This window comes from Alexandromys fortis, unplaced genomic scaffold (assembly GCF_014885135.2).
Source record: "Alexandromys fortis isolate MF-2015 unplaced genomic scaffold, M_Fortis_MF-2015_v1.1 scaffold_5, whole genome shotgun sequence".
Lineage (NCBI taxonomy): Eukaryota > Metazoa > Chordata > Mammalia > Rodentia > Cricetidae > Alexandromys > Alexandromys fortis.
In genome coordinates, this window is record NW_026067924.1 from 10,772,171 (window position 1) to 10,791,801 (window position 19,631).

The following is a 19,631-nucleotide window of genomic DNA, read 5'->3' on the forward strand; positions in this document are numbered from 1 at the left end:
TGTGTTAGGCAAGCACTCCATCACTGAGCTGTATCCCTAGCCGCTCCAGCGTTCTCTAAAGATTAAAGAAAAAACAGTTAAAAGACCAGGGATTCATAGCTGATGCATGTAACATTCCTCAGTAGTGACAAGACCAAACACTCAGATCTATCCTAAGCTGCTCCACCTTTACCAAGAGGAATGGTTTCCAAAAATGTTTGTGGTGTAGTCAAGAGCATTAATGTATCTTTTATGTTGCATCTGTTTAACTCTGTGAAGCTGTGTTACTTTCCTGTCTAAAACACCTGATTGGTCTAACAAAGAGCTGAATGGCCAACATCAATGCAGGAGAAAGGATACACCTGGCAGGCAGAGAGAATAAGAAAGGAAGGAAGGAAGGAAGGAAGGAAGGAAGGAAGGAAGGAAGGAAGGAAGGAAGGAAGGAAGGAAGGAAGGAAGGAAGGAAGGAAGGATAGGAGAATAAATAGGATCTGGGAGGAAAAGATCAAGAAGGAAGAAAAGATTGAGGAATCAGAGAAGAAGGAGGACTCCAGGAGTCAGTCACCCAGCCACACAAGTCACAGAGTAAGAAATAGAGAAAGGTATACAGAAATAGAGAAAGATAAAAGTCCAGAGGCAAAAGGTAGTCGAGCTAATTTAAGTTAAGCAAAGCTAGCTAGAAACAAGCCACGCTAAGACTTGGGCATTCATTAAGTATTATTGGGAGCTGGGTGGTTGGCCCCCGCAAAGAGCAAAATAGTCAAAAGAATAAAAAACGAATAACTACAGTCTCGCACAAGGCAGATCAGAAATATAAATACTAAAGATGGAGAGCATCTGGGAAATGAGTTTGTACGTAGCTGTCTTTCACTGCGGCCACTAAACTTAACCCCAAACAAGCTACAGATCTGCAAGGCAACTACACTCACCTTGTCTAAATGGCCATGACATGTGAATTTCCCTTTACTAGATTTAGCGGCTCTCTTTAGAGTGAGTCAGAGCTAGAGAGGGAGGGCTGGCTGTGCAAGCAAGAGGACCTGAGCTTAGATCCCCAGAAAATATATTTAAAAAAAAGAAAAGCCCTATATATGAATATGCCCATATGCACCTGTAATCCCAGTTCTGGCGCAGGGTTTGGGGGTTGCAGGAGGGACGCAGGGGTGGAGTCAGAATAATCACCTTTCTAGGCTTAGCCAAAATATGACCGGATGAATAGATAATCTGAGGAAGTTCCACATGAGCTCTGGATGTGGGGTTAAATATGGTCTTTCAACATGAAAAGTCATCTGAAACACTCAGGCTTCAGAATAAGGGCATTCAGGGGCAGTTCTGTCTTACACTTGGGAGAGGAAAAGAGAAGCAGGGCCTGGGAAACAGAGATGTTGGTTGCTTTAATTTAAAGCATCAACATGCCTAAACATCATTCATGGCTGGAGTACCATTCTCTGAGCATCAACACGGCATTGTTCATTTCTAAGTCACTCTTTATAACCAGACTGTGTTAAAAAAAATTAACCCTGGGACTGGGAGGATGGCTCAGTCAAGTTATTAAGCATAACATAAGCATGACGACCTGAATTGATCCTCAGAACACATGTTAAAAATCTAAGTATGTGCTTGTTTATTACATGCTTGTCATTCCAGTGCGAGGCAGGTGGAGACAGGAGAATCCCTAAGGCTCATTATTCAATAAATGAGCCAAATGACAGCCCCCACCTTAGAAAGCAAGGTTGACAGGTTGACCTCTGGTACCAAACACACACACACACACACACACATACACACACATACACACACACCTTCCCTCATGCACACACACAAAAGTTAATCTGGAAAGGCCCACGTCATCCACTAAATAACACATGCTAGCATTTGCTGGTTAGAAGTACTGGTCTATGTCCTCTGCATGCCCCTCACTCGGTTCCCGCACCCACTCCTTACAGGGCTGCTTGAGGAATTCTTAGCCTCCTTTCATGGTGACATTACACAATTTCAAGGCCGACGGCTCAAACACTCCATAAAGGAAAAAAAATTAAACATGAACATGAAATATAAAAGTATATGACTATAGGTCATAGTTCATTTGGAGCATAGTCTTTCAAATACAAGCTTGATATACCTTTTCCTAAAATCTTGGTTGCCATATCCCCCGCCATCATGCACATCTGGGAATATAAATCCCCATGCACACACACCAGCACTGGATCTTAGCAAAGGGCACAAGGTGCTTCTGCAGGCTATGAAACTCAGTCAACCAACAGCGACACCCAAATGCCTACCCTTGCTCTACCTCAGAGGATCCAACTCTCCAACACTTTAATTCTCAGGAAAAGGAGCCATGGGTAGGATATTCACACTTTGGGGGAGCAGACTTACAGGCTCCTTTTTAGCCCTTTGTTTGAGACAAGACCTCACAGCCCAGGCTGAAGCTCCTCCGGCCTCTGCTTCCCAAGTGCTGGGATTACAGATGTGTACTACCTTGCTGGGAAAATCCTCTGAGTTTGTACTCTGTATCTATCCCTTCTGAATGCACAGCCACAGGAGCCCTTTCACAACATTACGGATGACTTAAGGGAGTCTTGTCAACCATCACCTCAGGTATTGGAGCTTAGGTTGGCATTTTTGCCACAGTAATCTCCTCTCACAGCTTCTGTAGGCATTTTCCCCGTCAAGTCACACCTAGCAGTTCTTAGTATAATTCGTTAGTATGTTGATTCAGCTTACCAGCTCTGAGGTCAAAAGAAGATAAATGCAGCAGGCATCAACAAAGACCAATAGAAACTTACTTGTATAAACTGATGGTGGGCTCAACTGCCAACATGACAAAGGGCGCTGCTGTGTAGGAGATAGCCAACTGAGTGGTGGCCCAGGTAACCACGTCATAAGCAACCTTCCGAGCTTTAGAGGAAAGGAAGTGATGCCTGTAGTTGTTCCTCATCTGCAAGAAGGCAGAAGTAGAATGCAGGAGTGAAAACATAAACAACCTCCACTCCATTGCACACACAAGAAGTAGGACCACGGGAACACAGGCCGAAGAGCATATCCGACCATCTGAGCTCCAATTTCAACCAAAACCCCACTATAGCTTTTCTTATTACAGGCATTTATGTATGTATGTGCGTATGTGTGTATAATGTGTAAATATGTGATTATATATAATATATATATTATATATATATCCCCCCCCCAAAAAAAAACAGTTTAAGAACTTGGCACAAAGCTGGACGGTGATGGTACACACCTTTAATTCCAGCACTCAGGAGGGAAAGGCAGGAGGATCTCTGTGAGTTTAAGATCAGCCTGGTCTACAAAGTCAATTCCAGGACAGTCAGGGTTACACAAAGAAACCCTGTCTTGGGGGTGGGGTGGGGTGGGGATAAGGGGGGACGGGGAGAGAAAAGTGAGAAGGGGAGGATTGGAGGAACTTGGGGAAACAGGAAGATTGGGATAAATGAAGGTTGGATAGGGGAGCAGGGAAGCACATATCTTAGTTAAGGGAGCCACCTTAGAGTTGGCAAGAGACTTGAAACTAGAGTGGCACCCAGGAGCCCAAGGCGATGTCCCCAGTTAGTCCCTTGGGAAGCTGAGGATAGGGAACCTGAAATGACCCTATCCTATAGCAATACTGACGAATATCTTTCATATCACCATAGAACCTTCATCTGGTGATGGATGGAGATAGAGACAGAGACCCACACTGGAGCACTGGACTGAGCTCCCAAGGTTCCAATGAGGAGCAGAAGGAGGAAGAACACGAGCAAGGATGTCAGGACCACGAGGGGTGCACCCACCCACTGAGACAGTGGGGCTGATCTATTGGGAGCTCACCAAGGCCAGCTGGACTGTGACTGAAAAAGCATGGGATAAAACCGGACTCTCTGATCATGGCGAACAATGAGGACTGATGAGAAGCCAAGGACAATGGCACGGGGTTTTGATCCTACTTCATGCTCTGGCTTTGTGGGAGCCTAGCCAGTTTGGATGTTCACCTTCCTAGACATGGACGGAGGGGGGAGGACCTTGGACTTTCCACAGGGCAGGGAACACTGACTGCTCTTTGGATTGGAGAGGAAGGGGGAGAGGAGTGGGGGGAGGGGGAGAAGGGTGGGAGGAGGGGGAGGGAAATGGGAGGCTGGGAGGAGGTGGAAACTTTTTTTTTCCTTTTCTCAATAAAAAATAAAAATAAAAAAAAAGAAACCCTGTCTTAACCATCCTCCCAAACCCGCCCCCCCCCAAAAAAAAAAAAGAAAAAGAAAAAAGAACTTGGCACGGAGCCTTCAAAAGCCTTTTCTATTTATATGTATCTACATTTATATTCTTAGTGGCACTGGTGAATTTTTAGCCAGGTTGATGTTTTTTGTTTGTTTTGTTTTTGGTGTTATCTGTTGTAGACTTTTTGTCATGTCCATAAATATTAATCTTCAATGAATTTAGGTAATTAGGGGAGAGTGAGCTTGTCTGCCTGTTCTAGTTTTGTGGAGGTTTGCTCAGTTGGTTATTACTTGTCTATGATACACAGAGCTCTGGGCTCAGTCCCCAGCATCTCTTCAAACTGGGCATGATGGCATAGATTTATTATCCCGGCACTCCAGAAGTCCAGAGGTGGGGGCAGGAGGATCCAAAGTTCAGAGTCATTGTTTTGGATACGTAGGGAGCTCCAGGATAGCCCGAGCCACAGGAGATTCTGTTTCAAAATAAAAGTAAGGCAAAACAAAGACATCTCCCCCCCTCCCCCCAACAAGAACAACCCTTTTCCTCCACTCTCACCTCCTCAGAACAGAGTCTGGGGTTCCATTCATTCAGAAACGCTGGGCAGTGGACAAAAGTTTTAATAACTAAGTAGTTAACCTCCAGAAGCCTAGGCCGGCACGACTGCGGAGTTCATTCTCTCGCTAGAAAGAACTAGAAGCTCTGCTCTGTCCATCCCCCTTTCCATCCACCGCCTAACTTACTTGTGAAAACAGTTTGCAAGGCTGCAATAGACAAGATCTACAGAAATCAAAGTCTGAGCCAGAGAGGCCTCTGGAGCAAAGATACTTAAGGCACGCACGAACTCTGAATACATCAGCGAGCAAAGCGCCGACCTTTATTTCTTAGTTTGTTCTAGCAATCTGTTCTTGAGTATGTGTTTAATATTTAGAATTTTGGAAATTAGCAGGAATGGCAATTTTTTTTACCTTGTTCGTATGTAAGAATTTAATATACTTCATCTAATCTAAGTAAAGGGCGAACCTTCAGGGGAGAGCTTGTCTTATCCGCTGTGGTATCTGGACACCTATACACTCACTGACATGTGACAGAGCTGCTGAAATATTCATAGAAAACTGCACTGAAGAATGAGCAAATAGCACAAGCTCGGGAGATAACCCCGTTGTGAACTGAATATCCAGAAGCACTTAAAATTAAAAATAAAAAGACACAAAAGCCAGACATCATGGCATCCATTTGTAGTCCTGGTACCAGGGAAGTGGAAACAGGCAAAACCTTGAGGCCCATTAGCAGTCAACCTAGCCTGCTTTGAGTTCCAGGCCAGCAAGAGATTCTGTCTCAAAAAAAAAAAAAAAAAAAAAAAGAGGGTGCCAGTTGAGAACTGACACCCAAGGCTGCCTTCTGTTCTCCACATACACATCACAAACGCACCCACAAACACCCACCAGCCCCCCGTCACACACACATAATCAGGCAAAATGAGTAAATAGCAAAATTTACATATAGCACAATGAAAGTCATTGGAGCCTGAAATAAGAAAGACTATAACCACCAACAAAAGACAAGATTAAACTAAACCTAAAACACTGTACTTAAGACAGTAATTGTATGCTGACTATAACAGACATATGGGGTTAGGTCCGGCTCCAGGAGATGCAGTTTCGAGGCTGCAACCTCACTGACTTCTCAGAGACACCATGAATGTCTTCTAGGCTTAGTATAATGACACGGGACGTTAAGCAGGGTATCAGCAAACTGAAGTGTGATAGAACCTGCATTAATTAATAAACATGATCATCTGTACATGTGCATCCAGTTTTTAGTGATGAGAAATGTGTTCGTTTCTCAAAGGAGTAATCTGTTGCTCATAAAATTCTTATTGTTTTACTCTCTGCAAGCGAGTCCATTAATCACTTTTACAATGGCAAATCCCTGTACATTGAAGTACTTCTGTAATAAGAAGTTTATATACATTATGATTTTTCCAAATATCATTCCAAGAAAAGAAAATAAAAAGTATTCCATGGGGGAACTTATCGCTCAACATCAAAAAGTCACTCCCAACAACCCCAACCTTCAACTAACCCCTGCTTAAAGCAGAACAACACACAAGCACACACACACACACAAACACACATTCGCATACACACACACACACACACACACCCCAGGCTGCTGGAGGAAAAGTGCCACCAGCTGAAGGATGCTTACCGCTCTAGCTGCCAATGTGACAGGGACTCCAGTTAAGAACGTGAAGTAGTATCCAGGGTAAACGCCATGCCACAGAGCAGACAGGGCGAAGGTGAACACAGTAGGGTACCAGGGAACCCTTTCGTAGCACACACTGCAAAGAGAGGAAGGACTTGCAAAGCCCCGGTGCAAACACCGCAATGTCCTCCACCTGCACCTCTCTGGGGCCCGACCACGTGGAAGTTCTCAGGGCCACTCTGAGAGATGCCTGCCTGACTCTTAGCAAGAGCTTACAATGAAATGCCGGCAGCCTGTGCTTCTCTGGCATCCTGGAACACTATCAGCCACGCGGCTCATGGCTCTGCTATCAGTTTTAACCTCACTAGACTAGATGGCCTGGGCCCCATCACGTGGTCTACTATAACAAAGGTCTCAGTGGTCTCTATCAACTCAAGTTCCTGCCTTAAAGAAGCAGGTTCCACCAAAGGGCGAATCCGCTAGAGGCACTAATATGAGTGCCGATGGCATTCAAATGCCCGAACGCCAGATAAGCATCTGTAGAAATGATCTTCATTTAGCCGACATTAATTTATCTTTCCAACCAGGCCCCCATGCCACCTGACTAATCAACGTGACAACCCTTTTTATCTTTCTGGTAGGAACTCTAGTGAGAAATTAGAGGATCTGCTCTGAGCCCGACAAATTTTAAATCAAGATAGAGGTTGAGTAGCTCTTACCCTAAATGTCTGAGACAAGAAGTCTTTTCAATTTTGGAATTTTTTTTTCAGAATTCAGAATGCTTACATATACACATGCGTTATCTTGGTATTGAGACCCAAGTCTAAAACATAAGGTCATTTGTGTTTTGCATACACCTTCCACACACAACCGGAATGAAGAGTCATCCAATATTCTAGTGTGTGTGTGTTCTGATTGCCATCTGTCCCGTGAGGGCAGACGGGGGATTTTCCTCATGGGACATCATGTTAGTGTTCAAAAGGCTTCAGATAGGGGGACATTTGAGGTTTCATGCTTTCGGATATGAGATGCTCAGTGTGGGACCTACGCCGTGAGAAGCTAAGAGAAAAGTCAGCTGGATCCCTGAAGATCTTTGGCTCTTCTTGAGCCAAAATTAAAATTAGTGATAGGAAGTGAGAGGGGACTTTCTCCCCAGAACTCAGGCTACGCATTGCCAATGGCAGTCAACGGGGCCACTACATTCTTTAGTAAGTGACAGCGTCCCAGTAGAAAAGGCAACAGTGAACTCAGCAGGTATCAAGAATCCACCATGGACACTCACAGAGATCTGCCTGCTTCTGCCTCCCGAGTGCTGAGGTTAAAGGCATGCACCACCACTGCCCAGCAAAAGTAACTGACTGACACCCAGACTCAGGGCTTCATTTCCATTTCACAAGAGGAACACAAATGCAACTTGTAAGAAAAATACAGGCTTGAAACTCTGCTCTTGGTAAGACTTCTTTTTGACATGAAGAACTAGGCATGCGCTTTTTTTTTTATTTTTCTCAATTCTTTGTATCTTTTTGCATGAGTGAAATATTTCATTCTTAATCATCTTGTCCTGTGCATTCCTAATGGAAACTGTATGACTCTTAGCATGCCGGAACTACTCAGCAGAAAGAAAGAAAGGCTGGTGGTAAAACTGCATGCAACATTGGTTATAAACAATCATGTTCATATCAGAATTTCAAAACTGCAGGAAGTGGCAGTTTTGAGGGAGCCTCACATCAGCTTTATTTGAAGAACTACTACATGGTGCTTGTTTTGCTTTAATAGCTTCAAAGATTCATTATCATGTATGCATCTGCGTGGGGGTTTGTACGCATGAGTGTTTGTACCTTGGAGGCCAGAAGAGGGCACTGGATCCCTCTGAGCTGGAGTTACAGGTGGTTGAGTTACTCCATGTTGGTGATAGGCAGTGAATTTGGCTCCTCTGCAAGGCCAGTCTAAACTTAATCACCCAGCTGAAACTCTTTAGCTCTGCCTCAGGGTTCGGATTTGTGAAAGACCCTGCTCATCAAAAGCAAAACCTATCTTTTCCCATGCTGCCTGCAGGTTCAAGGGTGTTCACAAAGTGGAGTTCGGCATTCCAATGAATAATTATTTTAACAAGTATATGCTTCTAAATTTAGAACACATATAGAAACAGGTCAGAGAAATGCCAGTACAAATCCAGGCATGTGGGGTACTGTAGAGCTCTCGGAGCTAGGGACAACAGCAGCTCTCCTACGGGACTTGATGTTGACACTGACTTCCTTATATCTGAAAACGAGACTCTCCTGGGTATCAAGCCAAACAGCAGGGAAGTCAAAAGCCTTGTTCCGGGAACAGACCTTTGGCCGTGTCTGTCACTCACAGATCTGTGACTTTGGGCATGCCATGTAACCCCTCTGTTCACTTTCCTCAGCGATAAAACAGAGGAATCCAGCTAATAGCATCTCACAGGGCTGCTACAAGGAACAAACTAGTGTGTGGAGCTGAATAATGCGCATTCTGGGAGCAAACAGGCACATGCCGGGATCTTCTCGATTCAGCACTCTTACTTTTGTATTTATAAGATGGGGACAATACTGTCGACGTGTCAGATGGCATGAATGACTGGCAGGCACCTGCTGCTCCCCGAGGAAGTCCCCAAGCGCATCCCTGCCATGAAAAACAAGGTCGTTCGGTGTCCCTTACCATTTCAGCCAAGTCGACGTCTGAATATTCCAGTTTTCTAAGTACATTTTGAAACTCGTAGCAGTCTAGAAACAAGAAAACAAGGCCTATCGTTAGCTTTAAAACCGCCCGAGCGAGGGAAAGTCCCGCCCAGAACTCCCTTGCCTCCACAGCTGATGTGAATCTCAAGCAGGATTACGCACAGTTCAGTCAATCAGCTGTTCTGCCACCGGCAGTAACATTTTCTGGCATTTGTAAGATTTACTTTGCAGCTAAACCTTGGCTTGGCGACGCAAGTCTGCTCAAAACTTATTTTTACATTAGAGCAAAACTGAGGGAGAAATTCTGTCAATGCCCTCTCGCTCTGATTTAAAAAAAAAAAAAAAAAAAAAAAGTCAAATGTCTTAAAACTACTCCAAAAGGGGATTTACCACAGGGAAAGTCTAATTATATGATGGTGGGCCTTTGGGGACAAATTAAATGAGACCGTTATCTTTGTGCTAAGTGACCACATGCAAACTAGGTCAGCCTTTTACAGTCATTTCTATAAATAGCCTCACAGTCCCAGCTGCATCCAATTTTGCCTGGAATAGGAAGAGACTTCATGCATGGAGGGATCACAATACAGAATAGAAGATCAAGAAATCTCACCCATCTGGCAATAGTGTAAGTCAGTCGACTGCCAAAGAAGACAGCCCCCAATACGCCACGAACCGTGCTTTCTCATTCAAAGAGTAACAAGAAGTGTAGCTTTTCCTGTAGAAAATCTTTAGTCAGAAGAAACCCTGTGTAGGCCACACACCTGCCTAATGTAATGAGCTTGAAAGGAGAGAATAGGCTAGAAAGATAGATGACATATAGCTGCAAGATGGCCTGGCCTGACACAGGATAGACAGATAATACAGATAGGCCAATGAGAGAGAACATAGGTTGGACAGACAACAGACGACAATAGATAAATGGTATAATAGATATATAGGTCGTATGATTCTTAGTTTCTTTGTCAACTTGAAACAAGCTAGACTTATTTGGGAAGAGGCTCTTCAGTTGTGAAAATGACCCCAACAGATTGTCTATAAGCAGATATATAGGTTGTTTCCTTCATTAATCATTAGTGTGGGAGTGGTGGGCACTGTGGGCAGTGCCATCCCTGGGCAAGTGGTCCTAGGATGTATAAGAAGGCAGGCTGAGAAATTTATTAGTGAGCAAGCCAGTAAGCAGCATCCCTCCATAGTCCCTGCATCAGCTCCTGCCTCCAGGTTCCTGCCCTGTTTGAGTTCCTGCACTGAATTTCCCCAGTAAGGGACTATGATGTGGAAGGAGAAGCTAAAATAAACCCTCTCCTCTCCGAGCTGCTTCTGGTCATGGAGTTTTATCACAGCAATAGAAGCTGTAAGACAGGTAAATAGATGCGGATAGATGACAGTTAGATAAATGATAGATAATAGACCAAAAGATAAGAGGGAAAGAGATGGGCAGATGAATGATAGGTAACATGACAGACGATGCATGACAGATTGTTAGGAGAGCTATTATTTATTGACTTTTTATTGCTAAACCCAGTTTGTTTGTTTGCAAAGCTAGCTGGCTGCTATAAAACACGGCATCGAAGCACTGTGACTAAACCAGACTTCCTTGTTGTTCTGTTGTTCTTGCCCCACACCAAATACAATGGAAATTAGTGTTCTCATTTTCTCTTCAGTAACAATGTAACTTAATATCAGCCTTTGACCCCAAGCACACATCCAAAATGAAAGGATTCCGTCTTTGGTGCACACTTGGGGTAAATTCATGGGCAACTAAAAACCAAGGGGGTCAGCTCTGAAGGACAGCGACCTATAGTGCTCCAAGGGAGCGAAGTCCCTAAACCCTAGGGCTTTGTCTGACAACTGCAGTCTTCACAGGTTTTTCCAAGAATGAGAAAGGTGCTTATGATGTCTGGAAACTTCCTATTGAAGAAGTGGTTTACTGGAATGGGGCAAATTGCTCACTCAGAACCAGTTCTAAATTTGAACTTTTTTTCTTTTAACCATATCTGCCAGGGCTTTCTGACCCAAGGAGCCCTCAGATTCTCTAGAATCTAAAGATCAGCATTCCCTCCCCCATAGTTGAGACTCATTGCTTATGCAATCTGATAAAGCTGAGGCATCAAATAGCACAATGAATTTAAATTGAATATATGATGTAATTTAGTGAGGGAACAGGCACAAAGTAGAAGAGGAGGAGGCAAGGAGGAAGACATGAAGGAGAAGAGGCTGAGAAAGAAGACAGAAAGGAAAAGAGAGAAGAGGAGGAAGAGGAAGGGGAAAGGGGAGGAAGAGGAAGAAAACGAGGAGGAAGAAGAAAAGGAAGAGGTGGAAGAGAAGGATGGGGAGGAGGAAGTATAACCCTCCTTATAAATTTTGGTAGGTGAAACGAAGGCCTCCTTCCCCCTGGAGGCCCTCCAAATGCAGAAGGTCTCAGGCGGAAGAAGATGGTGGTTTTCTGGGTGGCTCCTTTTGGTCGGCTTTCCATGAAATGTGGGTGGAAGATGGCCAGTCTTCCTGCTCTCCCTGTCTGCACCAGAGAAGATGGAAATCAAAAACTAAGAGCCACCCTACGTGGGCTGACTAGGGGACTGGCGCTCCCGCTGCACAATGAGAAGCTTCCCCTTCCTCCACTGCTCTAGGCTGAAAGGCTCTGTGGCTTGGCAGTCAAGTGCTGGTCTGTGCTACTGCAAACAAGGTACACACACTGAGAGAGTACAGTTTGAAGGGAACCATGTCTGTCTCCAAAGACACAAAGAGAACTGTGGTCCAAGAATGAAGACAGATGGAAAGACACACTATTCTAGTGACCTAAAAGGTGTGCATTGGGATAGTTCTTCTAAAAAAAAATAATAAAATTAATTAAAATTGCTCCCCTCCCCCCCCCAAAAAAATAAATAACCCACAGCCAAGCATGTGTAAGTCAAAAGGCACAAGCCTCTGGTCCACACTCTGGATTGAAATCCAAGTCAAATGCAAAGAAAAGAAAATGGCATTTTCACTTTCTGGTTGGTAGAACAAGAATGAAACAATAGAAAGGTTTTCCTGGCTCTTTTACAAATTTTCGGTATCATTTTTTCCTTGAATCATTGAGAGTGTCAAGAAAGAAGGTATCCCGAGAGAAAAATGATGATAATGTGGAGGAGGAAGAGGGGAGAGGGCGATAATCAGAAATACAATTGGTGAGGAGAATATGGGGCCAGGCATCTCCCCAAACAGCTTTCCTAGACACCCCGACAAAGGACTGTGGACTCCCACACTCAAAGCAACTCCTTGCTGTATTCACTGTGGCCATTTCTTCCAGAAGCGCAGTGTTCTCACCTCAATCTTCCAGATGTTCAGGTTAGAGAGCAGATCCCAGCAGAAATTCCCATCGGCATCCACACCGCTGAACCCAAAGCCAGCTGCATTGTGCACCGCGTCCGCTGTGGTTTTAAGACAAAACGTCAGGAACCAGGCAAAGGTCTCTAAAGGACTGCCAACATTTGTCCAGCTACACACTGGATGCTTATTCGATAGCTTCTTGGAAAATGTGCCAACACACACACACACACACACACAAGGATTTGGCACCATTATAAACTGGGCTGTTTGGTGACCTTGGTTTCTATTCATTTGTTCTGTAGCCTCTGAATGCTTGCTAAAATGGATGTCCATAGAATGGACAGAGGTGCATCAAGGAATGAAGAAATGATGTGAAGATGTTAGTAGTGGGATTCAGTGGTTGGGGGGGGTGAAGAAATGGCGTGAAGATGTCAGTAGCGGGATTCAGTGGCTGGCAGAGTGTAGGGGAAGAGAAGAAGGCAAACACACCGCTGCTTAGAAGTAAAGGCCAATAAGGGACACGGTGGGGACCAAGGGTTATCACTAAAGATATAACACATGGGATTTGTTACTTTCCCCCTGGCTGAGACAAATGTAATTTAAGGAAGGCTTATTTTGGCTCCTGATGGTGAAGGCATGGTGGGGCAGGAGGTAGCTGGTCACACTGAGGAAGCAGAGAGAAGTGGAACGCTGGCTGGCTCTCTGGCCACTTTCTCTTTTTTTATTTAGTCCAGGACCCAAGACCATGGTGCCCCTTACACTCAGGCAGGTCAAGCCTCTGCTAAGCGCTGCAGGTGATTTGAAATCCCTCCAATGGGACCAGCAACATTAACCATCTCAGGTGTTAAAGGGTAGTGGGCTATGTCAGGAGAGAGACCGTTCTGGAAGAAAACAGGAGCTTAACCTGGACAGGCTACATGAAGGGGCTGATGAGCTAACCCAAGATGCAGCTAAAGAAAGTTTATGACAAACTGAGCTGAGCTGGGAACTGGGAGCTGGCTCCAGAGGAAGCCACACAGGGCCACAGTGATGAACATCTAAGATAGTGTGTGGGAGCAGAGCTTGGGAGGTAGGGAAGGGAGGATCAAGAGTGTAAGATTATTCTGGGCTGCATAGCAAACATAAGGCTAGCCTGGGCTATGGAGGAAGATGAAGACCAGCTTGAACTACTGGCTCAAAAAGAAAGAAAGAAAAGAAAACAGCAAACCATCTAACTCACAAAGTCATTCTGAAAGCCCCTGCTTCCATCTTGATTTACTTAACTAAATTGCAAGAAAATGGCCCTCAAAGGAACAATCTACCTCGAATCAATGCCGTAATGAGGTGTTTTGTAACCGGCTAGAGTCCGGACAAGCCCTCGCTGTTATGATGAAGACCAAGAGACTACTTTTCTCCTTTATCATATTCCAAATTCTGTTAGAATATGCTCTTCAAGAAATTAAGTCACCAGTGACTCACACTAATTAAATCAAAGCCCTTTCCAGTTCTAGACTGGAGGAGGTCCGAGAGGATTCGCCCATAAAGGTTTAAGTCCAAATGCAGACAGCTCTCAGGCCCATTGGAGAGGAGCCTGCCTTCAGAACAGCCACACGAAAGGGAATTGGCATCCTCCAGGTGGGGGGGCTGGCTCTGAGCTCAGTGGTCGAGCATTTGTCTAGCACTGTCCTTGGGTTGCATCCCCAGGATGGGGAGGGAGTAGGGGGGGTGAGGGAGCAGCTCAATGTTTATCTCCTCTATTTTTGGCATAGTTGATGATTTAACGCTGCTTATCTTAGGCTTGGCTTCAACTGAAAACTATCTGGTTTCTCATAGAAGACAGGATTTAAAAGGACAGAGCCCCATGCCATCCTCTCTCCTTTAGAGGGAAATTCAGTAGAGAAGAAAAGGGAAACAAAGAAAGCAGTTGCCCGAAAAGGGGCCTCATGGTTTCATATATGTGAAAACAAACCTATGAATGACAGATGTCAACTAGGTGACAGCTAAAATCACAGCTGTACAGCCCATGGCAAGCAATTTTTTTTTGTTTGTTTGTTTTTTTGTTTTTCGAGACAGAGTTTCTCTGTGGTTTTGGAGCCTGTCCTGGAACTAGCTCTTGTAGACCAGGCTGGTCTCGAACTCACAGAGATCCGCCTGCCTCTGCCTCCCGAGTGCTGGGATTAAAGGCGTGTGCCAGCACCGCCAGGCTTATGGCAAGCAATTCTTAACTTCCTGTCTCCTCCTTTAGTTTTGTGCCTACCACTCCGAGTCAGAGCCGAAAGAACCAAGCAGTGATCGTGTGTATGAATGCGTGTTTTCCCTGGTCATCATCTGTGATAGTCAGATTTTTCACAACACACAGGTAAAAACAGCTTAAGGCAGGGACAGATTTACTCAGGCCCAGATGTTGCAATCCATCACTGTAGGGAAGGTGGGTGTGGTAGAGCATGTCACATCCTGGCACTCAGAAAGCGTAAAGAGCAAGGATTCCCGTGTCCATCTAGCTCCGTCTCCATTCGGTCCCTTCAGCCTAGGTCTGGTGCTGCCAGCATGCAGGAACGGAGTTGCCCCTCAGCTCACTATCTCTAGAAGTGGCCACACAGACACACCTAGAAGTGTGTTGTACCAATAACCTGCATGCTTCTCAATCCCAGCAAGCTGGCCATCAAGATAAGCCACCACACACCTTTCTGGGTGTCTGGACCCCACACCTTTCAAGTATTTCTTATCTCCCATCACGGCAGCATTAGGAGGGTCAGTAAGGATAGGCTCAGCATGATGTGGGAATAGTTTCTTATTAATAAAGAAACTGCCTAGGCCCATTTGCATTTGATAGGCCAACCCTTAGGTGGGTGGAGAAAACAGAACAGAATTATGGGAAAAAGAAGCTGAGAGAGAGTCGCCATGATGCTCCCACTCCAGACAGACGCAGGTTAAGATCCTCTCTGGTAAGCCAGCTCATGGGCTACACAGAATATTAGAAATGGGTTAGAACAATATGTAAGAGCTAGCCAATAAGAAACTGGACCTAGCCGGGCCAGGCAGTGTTTGAAAGAATACAGTTTCCGTGTAATTATTTCGGGCATAACCTAGCCATGAGGGCGGCGGGGTGCTGGGGACGCAGCCCTGCCGCTCCTATTTCAACATCAGCAGCATAAAATGCAAAAGTTAGAGGAGGTGACTAACTTCTAGAAGCCTGTCCCCTAAGGATCAAACAGATGTAATGATGGAGGAAGGTCATTGGTTAATTATAATAAACCAACTGCTTGGCCTCATAGTTTAGAACATAGATGGAAGGAGTAAACAGAATAGAATTCTGGGCGGAAGAGGAAGTGAGGTCAGACTCTGCTCTGCTCCCGGACAGACTCTACAGCTCTGTTCTCTGGAGCAGAGGCCCTGCTTTGCTCTCCCAGGCACACGCGATGAAACTCCGACCAGGATGGACGTAGGCTAGAATCTTCCCGGTAAGCGCACCTTGGGATGCTTACACACATCATTAGAGATGGGCTAGTCCAGGTGCGAGAATTAGCCTGTAAGGGCTAGAGTTCATGGACCAAGCAGTTCTTAAATGAATACAGCTTGTGTGTTGTTATTTCGGGCATGAGCTAGCCAAGCGGCCGGGGTGTTGGGGACGCAGCCCTGCCGCAGCTCCTATTTCAACAATGTAAGAATGGCACCTGTGATGAAGAAGCTGTTGAAAGTGGACAAAGTTCACACCCAGGACCCATCCGGGAAGCTTTCAAGAGATGATGGTCGTCGCCAGTTTTATCATAATGGCCTCTGCTAATGGGAATGGGAGACTGGAGGTGTCCGTTCAACGTGCAGACCATTCCAGTGTAAGCAGTGCCCGAATCTGAAGGCCAGAACTGATTCCACATCCTCAAAGGCTGAGCACTCCTTTGTGAGGTAGCTAGCTCCCAGAATCACCCTATTTGGAGAGTCAGGATTCCCTGCTCTGCACAGCGCTTTCTGCAGAAGTTTATCTAAGATTCCATCATGACCTAGAGCAGCCAGAGTGAGGTCCTGACTCATAGCCCCAAACCGGCTTTCCTTTCTACACGCATGATGTAACCTACTATGGCAGACAAACTGATCAGGATACCCTGATGAGTTGGTTGGAGCTGGTCCTTAGAACACAGCTTAACAGTTGAGCCTCTTAAATTAGTAACAGTTGGTTGGGGGGGGCACTTAGAGTTGGATGTTAAGTACAAAGAAAGTAATTTTATTATTTATTACATTTATTTATTTATTTATTTATTATTTCTATATAAACAGTAACTAGAGCAAGGCTAACACAGCACAGTGGAACTGACATCCATGAGAGGCCAGCTTTAAGGATTAAATTTATAATTAGTACATCAGTTATATGTAAATGGCATTTTAAAGAGCTGGATAAAACAATTATTCGGTTAAGCAATTTAAATATTCCCCGATGGACTACTCATTGCTTCTTAAATTCATAAATAATACAAAGGTTAATTTCAGACCAGCCCGTGGAATCAAAACTGGAAAAAAAAATTCAAATCAAAGCCATTAATGAAATGTTTCCACTAAACAACCAGGAAGACATAAAAGATGGGACAGAGGCAAATGGGGAGAAAAAGAGCTCGGTGCACAGAGAAAGCTGCCCAGAGGAAACACGTCCACATTCCAAAAGTCTCCGGGGTTCTCCTAAAGTGCAGAATGACATTCTCTTCCCTGCTACCCCTCCCACCCCGACCCTGTCAGCACAAACCACACCCACCTGTGTCAGACTCTCCCCATAAGGCCATGGAATGGCCTTTTTTTTCTCCTTAAATCTGCAGCTGATTTAGTCCAAAGCCGGCCCTAAAGCCCCGAGATACAAAAGGTAGGAACAGAAAGGGTAGGGGAGAAGAGAGAAAGCAAAGTAAGTGGAAACAGAGAATGCAGTAAAAGGGAAAAAGACATCCTCACTCCTCCTCAACACACACACACACACACACACACACCTATACACGTTTGTATTCAGGTTAGAGCAAAGAAAAAGCATTAACTATTTTGCATGGGTAAACACATACTAGATACCCAAGATAGAGATGCCTAGATACTCAAGTAATAAAGAAGGCAGCATTTTTAACTAGCAAGGCAACAGCAGAATCAGGGGAGGGGGTGGAGATAGGCTTTTGAAGCACATATTATGCCACTGAGGCAACTCTTGATGCCTCCTGCCCAGGTGATGAAGAGGTCTGTGATCCCACAAAAAGCCACAGTCTCGAGATGCAGAAGGCATTTCCTAGCACAAAGCCTGGTGCTCAACAAACACCCCTTAAATTAAACTGAATGGAAATGGAAACAAAACACAGCACCCCATAAATTCTAATACCGCTCTGGTGCTGGATGAAGAAGTCCCCACCTTTAGTACCAGCAGAGGGGGGGCAGATGGATCTCTGGTCTACAGAGCGAGCTCCAGGACAGCCAGGACTACATGGCAAGACCCTGCCTCAAACAAAACAAAACAAACAGCTCGAAGTCTGATGGCTCTGGCCAAATGCTACGGAAGCACTGCATTTGGACTGAACTTACACATAGATATTCTTGCAGTTAAAAATAACCTGGCCCCAGTAGAAATGCTTAATGGGCACAAAGTTTATGTTTGGGGTAATGAAAGTTTCTGGCTCTCAGTCTTAACTGTCATAAAAAAAAAAAAGAAAGAAAGAAAAGAAAAGAAAAACAACAAAACCTGCCCATGCTGGACTGCAGGCCCAAATGGCCAAAGCCGTCTACTTCACATTACATGTACTTGAATGAAGAAAATAATTCTGCATCTTCAAAGTTTAATTTCGATTTTAAAACCTGAAGCACAAACTAAGAAGAGGACCTGAGTCACATGCTATTCCCTAAGCTACAGTCTGTGGACAGAACACTGGGGACTGTTGAATGGCCAGTCGGACTTGAGAAGCCACGTGGCTGCTCTCTGACCTTTCCGTCTTAAATCAAGCAGCGTTGGTCAATGCATAGGCTCTTCTCTTAGCAAGGCTTTAAACAACTCCATCTGAGATTCTTTTAAAGGAAAGACATAAACCTTAAGATTGTGCCTCAAGAGAGAGAGGGAAAAAAAAAAAGATGTGTGATTAAAAAAAAATAATAATAATAGCTGAGCTTTTCACCATGAACAGGAAAACCTGGACTCATCTTCCGTCTGAAGCATCAAGCTCAACCAGCATTTCCTTCACTGTGTGCAACCTAAACTGACATGTGTGATGGTAAAATTCATTGTTCATTCATACAACCCAGAAAAAAAAAAAAGCAAGCCAGACTGTCCTGGGATTTTCCCTTAATTTTGTAGTGCACTGAATGCTATTCTGGCTGAACCATCCAAGGACGACCACTGCATTCCTCATTCATTTTGGGCCACTCCCTCAAACTTACCTAATGTCCACGCAAAGTAATACTTGGGCTTTGCAGCTTGCATGACGACATATAAGTACCAGAGTCGACTCAGAAAGTTGGCCTCATGTACAAACCAGTCATCAAGAAGGAAGGTGACAGGAAAGGACTTTGAGAGCGTCAAAAACAACAGGAGAGACAGCAAGGTCATGCACAACTTCCGTATCACAGCTCCCTAGAAATAAGGGAAAACCAAATGTAACTACTCAGGTGTGAGGACCACAGTTTTGGCAAGAGCATCGAAAGAACGTGGTCATCCAATATCTTCCCTAGAAAGGGCAGTGGATGGATATGGGTTTTCTTCCTCAGGACACAAATCGATAGAATTAGGTTAGGTGGTATATTTAGATGCAGAACACACATGTAACCCTTGAGGACTGGACATGTTCACGATAAACATGGGACATAGCTGAATGCATCTTTTAGTATCTTCTACCAACATAAGTTAGGTAGGGTTGTTTTTCCAAAGCATAAGGGAAATGGATACCATCATAGGGTAGCAATTTTACACTAGAAAGCAGTAACCATTTGTTTTCCACCAGTACAGCCTGGAGAGGCAGGCAAACATGCTTGAGTCGCCAGCCAAGAGGTAGAAGCTTCCAGTATAATGGATTCTGTGCAGGTGACTGAACACCTGAGCCAGTTCATAGGCAGATAATGGAGAGCATTTGCTTCCAAAGAAGACTCAAATGTTTAAACTGGTATCATCGTCAGCTTCATCTGTTACTTTGTCATAAGGCTGTTGGCAGAGATTTCTGTCCTGCCTGGTCCCGCAGCCGTTCAGCCCAAAGAAAAACACACAGAGGTCTATATTAATTATAAACTGGTTGGCCTATTAGCTCT

At 44.7% G+C, this 19,631-nt stretch overlaps 1 protein-coding gene across 1 annotated transcript in view; it reads right to left on the reverse strand.

Moving 5' to 3' along the window:
• The window catches only part of Mboat1 (membrane bound O-acyltransferase domain containing 1), a 101,961-nt gene that overhangs the window by 2,283 nt on the left and 80,047 nt on the right, over positions 1-19,631 (reverse strand). Inside the window, exons 8-12 of the mRNA XM_050142384.1 lie at positions 18,771-18,963; positions 12,402-12,505; positions 9,076-9,140; positions 6,400-6,532; positions 2,766-2,917 (exon numbers count right to left, since the gene is read on the reverse strand). Coding sequence (XP_049998341.1) covers positions 2,766-2,917; positions 6,400-6,532; positions 9,076-9,140; positions 12,402-12,505; positions 18,771-18,963 — 647 coding nt within the window. The remainder of the gene's footprint in view (positions 1-2,765; positions 2,918-6,399; positions 6,533-9,075; positions 9,141-12,401; positions 12,506-18,770; positions 18,964-19,631) is intronic.